At 44.3% G+C, this 5827-nt stretch overlaps 1 protein-coding gene across 1 annotated transcript; it reads left to right on the forward strand.

Moving 5' to 3' along the window:
• The first annotated feature begins 3427 nt into the window (after nucleotides 1-3427).
• LOC116592183 (importin subunit alpha-1-like) lies at nucleotides 3428-5343 on the forward strand. The gene has a single exon (XM_032345572.1). The coding sequence runs from the start codon at nucleotides 3505-3507 to the stop codon at nucleotides 5092-5094; it is 1590 nt and encodes a 529-aa protein (XP_032201463.1). The 5' UTR covers nucleotides 3428-3504; the 3' UTR covers nucleotides 5095-5343.
• The last annotated feature ends 484 nt before the right edge of the window (nucleotides 5344-5827 follow it).

Consider the following 5827-nt stretch of genomic DNA (forward strand, 5'->3'; position numbering starts at 1 on the left):
CCGGGGCAGAGGGGTGCCCGCCCGGCCGGTTCCTCTGAAGCTCCCCCGGCGCGCGGGCGGCTCGCGCCGGGAGGGGCGGGACGCATCGGGAGGAGGCGGGGCTGGGGCTGCGCGCGCCCGGGGCGGGGATCCGCGCCCCTTCCTGGGCTCTTCCCAGCAGCGCCGTGCAGTGCTGGGGCCACGGCCTTGGAGCCCCCCAGGCGAGACCTCAGGTCACTCCTGTCATTGAAGTAAGGTTTTCCCTGTCCCCTGCCCCTGAGCCCCGGGGCCCGGACCCTCCCTGACCGCGGAGTGACACGTCACCCGAATCCGGGGTCGGCTTGTCTACCAGCGCGGCCGCTCGCCCAGCGGAGTGTGGGCGCCCTCCCTCCCTAGCCTCACCAAAGCCTGCGTGGCGCTTCTCCAAAGGCAGCTCTTGCCCCCTTCACAGTCCCTGGGTATTTAAAGTCACCGTGGTGACCCATGCCCTGGTCTGGATTCCTTTCATTCTGCCAGCAATTGACTGTGCTGGCGACGCTTAGTTGTTCAACAGACACAGACTGGCTTCGCGCTGGGCTCAGAGTCTGTCCCAGGCTACTGTGTTCCCAAACCTACGAACCGCCCCCCCATCGCAGCCGCACGAGAGGCTTAGTGAGCCGGCGCTGCCCGAAGGCCGCCGAATATTGCTTCAAGTAAGGGACGTGTTCGGGCCCTGGCCAGGAGGTCCAGGTCCTGGAAGAACGCCTGGGAGTTGAAAGGTTCCCCTCCAGGCCAGGGCTTCATAGCGCGTTTGCATTCCCCAGGCGCAGGTCCTGGGATCTCCCTGAGACCTACTGCCTTAGCCCCAACACCTGGGCTGTGAAAACACATTGTCAGTTTTACCCGCAACATGGAAGTCACTCCATCAAAATAATGTGTCTGTGGAGCTCCTAAACCCCTGGGAGTCCTCTCGCAGGACAGTGGATTGAGAGTGTTCACCCGGTGTAAATTTGCTCAGTAGAAATGGATGGCTCCTTTGCTGATCTGCTCGCTCGCAGCCGCAAAAAAACAGAAACAAAAACCTTTAAGAAGGGAACTTGAAAGATAAAAGAGTTGATTTCTCTTAAGATCGAGTTTCCTCTTTTAAAGGGATTTTATTATCCACAAACTGCCTAAAGTGGAAGAAAGTTTGTGTTTTGTTCCTATTTTGTTTACATTCAGTTTTAGTTACCTGTGCTCGATTAGCATTGGCATGATACGAAATTAACCTAGTGCAGATGGCTACACAGTTAACCAGACTCCCTCCCATCCTTGCTCCCAGCCTCTCAGTTCCTCTGCCTGGAGGCACCATTGCCCTCATGTTCCATTCCCGCTTACCCTAGAGAAAAGCTGATCAACCAAAGGTATTCCTCCAATGTTCTTATTTCTACTTTTGTTATACAAAATGGTAGGTCTAACTTCAGGCACAGGTCAGCAGAGGAAAGGGTTGAGTGTAGAATGTGAAAGAGTTACTTTATACATGGGGCCCAGTAGTGGCAGCATCTGGACGAGAATCTGCATTCAAAGATTTGACATTAGGCTGTTGTTTGTAAAACTCACCTAATGTATAAATTTGCTTCTTTACAGACTCTTTGAGAATCAAGATCCTAACATCTTATGTAAGTGATAAACATTTCAAAAGGGAAACAAATACATACAGAAGAGTTTAGTGATTTGGGCAAGCTTACAAATAAGACAGGAAGAAAGTACAAATGGAAATCTGGAGACCTTATGAACAAGAAAGAGCCCCAGTTCCCTATTTGTCATCTTGTAGGTCAGAAACAGGCAAAACCTCCATTCTTCACCTGAACTATTACTGACTTTTTTTTTTTTAAACATTCCCTATGAAAGGTTTGGCATTTGGAGATGAGTTGGGTAACAAAGCAAGATGACCTAAAGTTTTATCCCCTTGGTTAGTCCATCCTGAGCTGTCATTCAGCAAAATTTTACTGAATAGCCATACCTTCTTTTGCTTCTCATGACTCACAGGCAGTGTTTGTTTTTCCCTTTTCTGCATGATCTTGACCACTGTAAAAGTTTAAATGGATTCTTCCTTTATCAAGAAGAGCTCATTGACTTTTGTGAACCAAGGATGTGTATCTCATCTTTTAAAACATGAATCAGACAGTCCATTTCTTAGCTAGAAGATTGATGAGTTTATCCTGGCAAGAGAAGGACATGTCTCAGGAGGATTCTGGATAGAATTAAAAGAGCATTAATCACAAGACTGGGGTGCCAGTGTGACCTTACTGCTTCCTGTCTTTGTGACCTTGGACAAGTTACTTAACTTTGCTGAATTCTAGATTCCCTAAATACAAAATGTGGCATAATCCTGTCCACTGTGTTATTAATTGATACAATGTATGTGAAATTGCTTGGTACATAATGAGATTTAGTATGTTAGCTATCTAAAAATGATCATTTTAGTCTAAAAAAACAATTTTATAAAGGAAGTTTCTATACCATTTTGTGACAAGCGCTGGCATAGAAGTGATGAAACTTTCACCCGCCACTTCTCCATCAGCCAAAACATGATATCTGATTTTCAAAAAAATGTACCTCTACCTCTTCCATTTCAACTTAGTGTTTGTTTTGTAATATTAGTTATTTGGATGTATCTCCAGTCTCCCAATTAGACTGGGAATGCCTTGAAATTGGAACCATGTCACATCTTTGATTCCTATAGGCACCTTGAACATTATCTTGATAAATGGTAGACATCCAGTGATTATTTGTTAAATGAAAAACAAGTGGGTGAAAAGAAAATTTGTTGAATTGGACCTCATCAAAAAAAATTTTTTAAACCCATCTATTCTGTGAAAGACCCCATTAAGAAGATGAAAAGACAATGGTACACTGGGAAAAATATTTTCAAATAACGTATCTGACAAAGGACTTCTATCTGGAATATATAAAAAATGCTCAACATCCAATAACAAAAACTCCCAAACAATCTAATTAGAAAACGAGCAAATGATATGAAAAGATATTTCACTAAAAAGTATACAAATAAGCACATGAAAAAATGCTCAACATCATTAGCCAAGGGGAATGTAAATTAAAACTATAATGAGATATCACTACATACTATCAGAATGGGTTAAGATAAAAAATTGTGATGACACCAAATCCTGACGAGGAGACAAAGAAATTGTGACACATATGCATTGCTGGGAATGTAAAACGGTGCAACCACTCTGGAAAACTATTTCTTCTAAAACCAAAATTGAACCTACTACACAACCCAGCAATTTCACCTTGGGCATTTGTCCTAGAGAAATGAAAACTTGCATTCACACGAAATCTTTTACAAACCAGGCCACACAGCACCAGTCACTAGTTCTCAGCAGCTCCACCCAGGACAAGATAGCAAAAGAACAGACACCGTCTTTGGAGTGATTCGTGGTGGACGTTTTGAGGGCAGCTGACCTGCAGCCTGCGCGTCCCAGACCGCCTCCCGTGGAAGCCTGAGCCGGCCGTGTAGCTTTCTCCCTTTGTCTCATAACCATGTCCACCAACGAGAATGCTAATTCACCAGCTGCCCGCCTTAACAGATTCAAGAACAAGGGGAAAGACAGTACAGAAATGAGGCGGCGTCGAATAGAAGTTAATGTGGAGCTGAGGAAAGCAAAGAAGGATGACCAGATGCTGAAAAGGAGAAACGTAAGCTCGTTTCCCAATGATGCTACCTCTCCACTGCAGGAAAACCGCAACAACCAGGGCACTGTAAATTGGTCAGTTGATGACATTGTCAAGGGCATAAATAGCAACAATTTGGAAAGCCAGCTCCAGGCTACTCAAGCTGCTAGGAAACTGCTTTCTCGGGAAAAGCAGCCCCCCATAGACAACATAATCCGGGCTGGTTTGATTCCAAAATTTGTGTCCTTCGTGGGCAGAACTGATTGTAGTCCCATTCAGTTTGAATCCGCTTGGGCTCTCACCAACATTGCTTACGGGACCTCAGAACAGACCAAGGCTGTGGTCGATGGAGGCGCGATCCCTGCGTTCATTTCCCTGTTGGCATCTTCCCACGCCCACATCAGCGAACAGGCTGTGTGGGCTCTAGGAAACATTGCAGGGGATGGTTCCGTTTTTCGAGACTTGGTTATCAAGTACGGTGCGGTTGATCCGCTTCTGGCTCTCCTCGCGGTTCCTGATATGTCATCATTAGCATGTGGCTACTTGCGTAACCTTACTTGGACACTTTCAAACCTTTGTCACAACAAGAACCCTGCACCCCCGCTAGATGCCGTTGAGCAGATTCTTCCTACCTTAGTTCGTCTCCTGCATCACGATGATCCAGAGGTCTTGGCAGATACCTGCTGGGCCATCTCCTACCTGACGGATGGTCCAAACGAACGGATTGAAATGGTCGTGAAAACAGGAGTTGTGCCGCAGCTTGTGAAGCTTCTAGGAGCTACTGAATTGCCCATTGTGACTCCTGCGCTAAGAGCCATAGGAAATATTGTCACTGGGACAGATGAACAGACTCAGGTTGTAATAGACGCAGGAGCGCTTGCTATCTTTCCCAGCCTGCTAACAAACCCCAAAACTAATATTCAGAAGGAAGCCACGTGGACAATGTCAAACATCACAGCTGGCCGCCAGGACCAGATACAGCAAGTTGTGAATCATGGATTAGTCCCGTTCCTCGTTGGTGTTCTCTCTAAGGCAGACTTTAAGACACAAAAGGAAGCTGTCTGGGCTGTGACCAACTATACAAGTGGTGGGACAGTTGAACAGATTGTATACCTCGTCCATTGTGGCATAATAGAACCATTGATGAACCTCTTAACTGCGAAGGATACCAAAATTATTCTGGTCATTCTGGATGCTATTTCCAACATCTTTCAGGCTGCTGAGAAACTAGGTGAAACCGAGAAACTTAGTATAATGATTGAAGAATGTGGAGGTTTGGACAAAATCGAGGCTCTACAAAACCATGAAAATGAGTCTGTGTACAAAGCTTCATTAAACTTGATTGAGAAGTATTTCTCTGTAGAGGAAGAGGAAGATCAGAATGTTGTGCCAGAAACTACCTCTGAAGGCTATACGTTCCAGGTTCAGGATGGCACTGCTGGGACCTTTAACTTTTAGCTTGTACAGCCGATGCAGAAAGTTGTTTGTGGTGTGCTTTGTTTGGTAGAAGTTTGTCTTATTGTTTCTCTACTAAGAACTCTTTTTAAATGTGTTTTGTTATTGTAGCACTTTTTACAACAAAACTCTACTTGACCAGTTCCAAACTGTAAAAACTGTATGAAGCTCCTCCTGCCAGTGGGTTTCTTATTTCTATGTGGACTCTCCTCTCTTGCAGTGTCCTGTAAATAAAGATTAAATTCCACCCTTTTCTTTAAAAAAAAAAAAAAAAAAAAGATAGCAAAAGAACAAAGGACCATGATGCACATCCAGTCTGCTTGCTATATGAAGAAATGGGATGGAGCTCACTGGACTGAGTGAACACTCATGGTTTCAGACAAGTCAAGGAGAAGTGGGAGGCTTCAAAATGGAAATCCTAGACTTTAAGTAGTGATTATCTGGAAAAACAAAAGACATGTGACCATATGTGTATCTTGCATTGATGAAACAGCTCACACTGGACTAAACAGAACTAGAACTAGAAATGTATAGAAAAGAATTAATTATTTCTGGTAAGTACAGTGTTTTTCTATAAGGTATTTTTAGAATAATTAATATTTTATTATACAGATATTTGCTCCCTATTAAATAATGGCTTCTAAAAAGCTTTATTGCTTTCTTTAGTAAAGCTGATTCTATCTTGGAGGGGTAGTGTAGAAATAATTATAGAATCTTGTCATTCACTAATTACAGT

The sequence above is a fragment of the Mustela erminea genome, chromosome 1, assembly GCF_009829155.1.
Source record: "Mustela erminea isolate mMusErm1 chromosome 1, mMusErm1.Pri, whole genome shotgun sequence".
NCBI lineage: Eukaryota > Metazoa > Chordata > Mammalia > Carnivora > Mustelidae > Mustela > Mustela erminea.

What these genes read in the sequence shown, in the direction of transcription:
- LOC116592183 (XM_032345572.1), top strand. Translation starts at nt 3,505, where the DNA reads ATGTCCACCAACGAGAATGCTAATTCACCAGCTGCCCGCCTTAACAGA.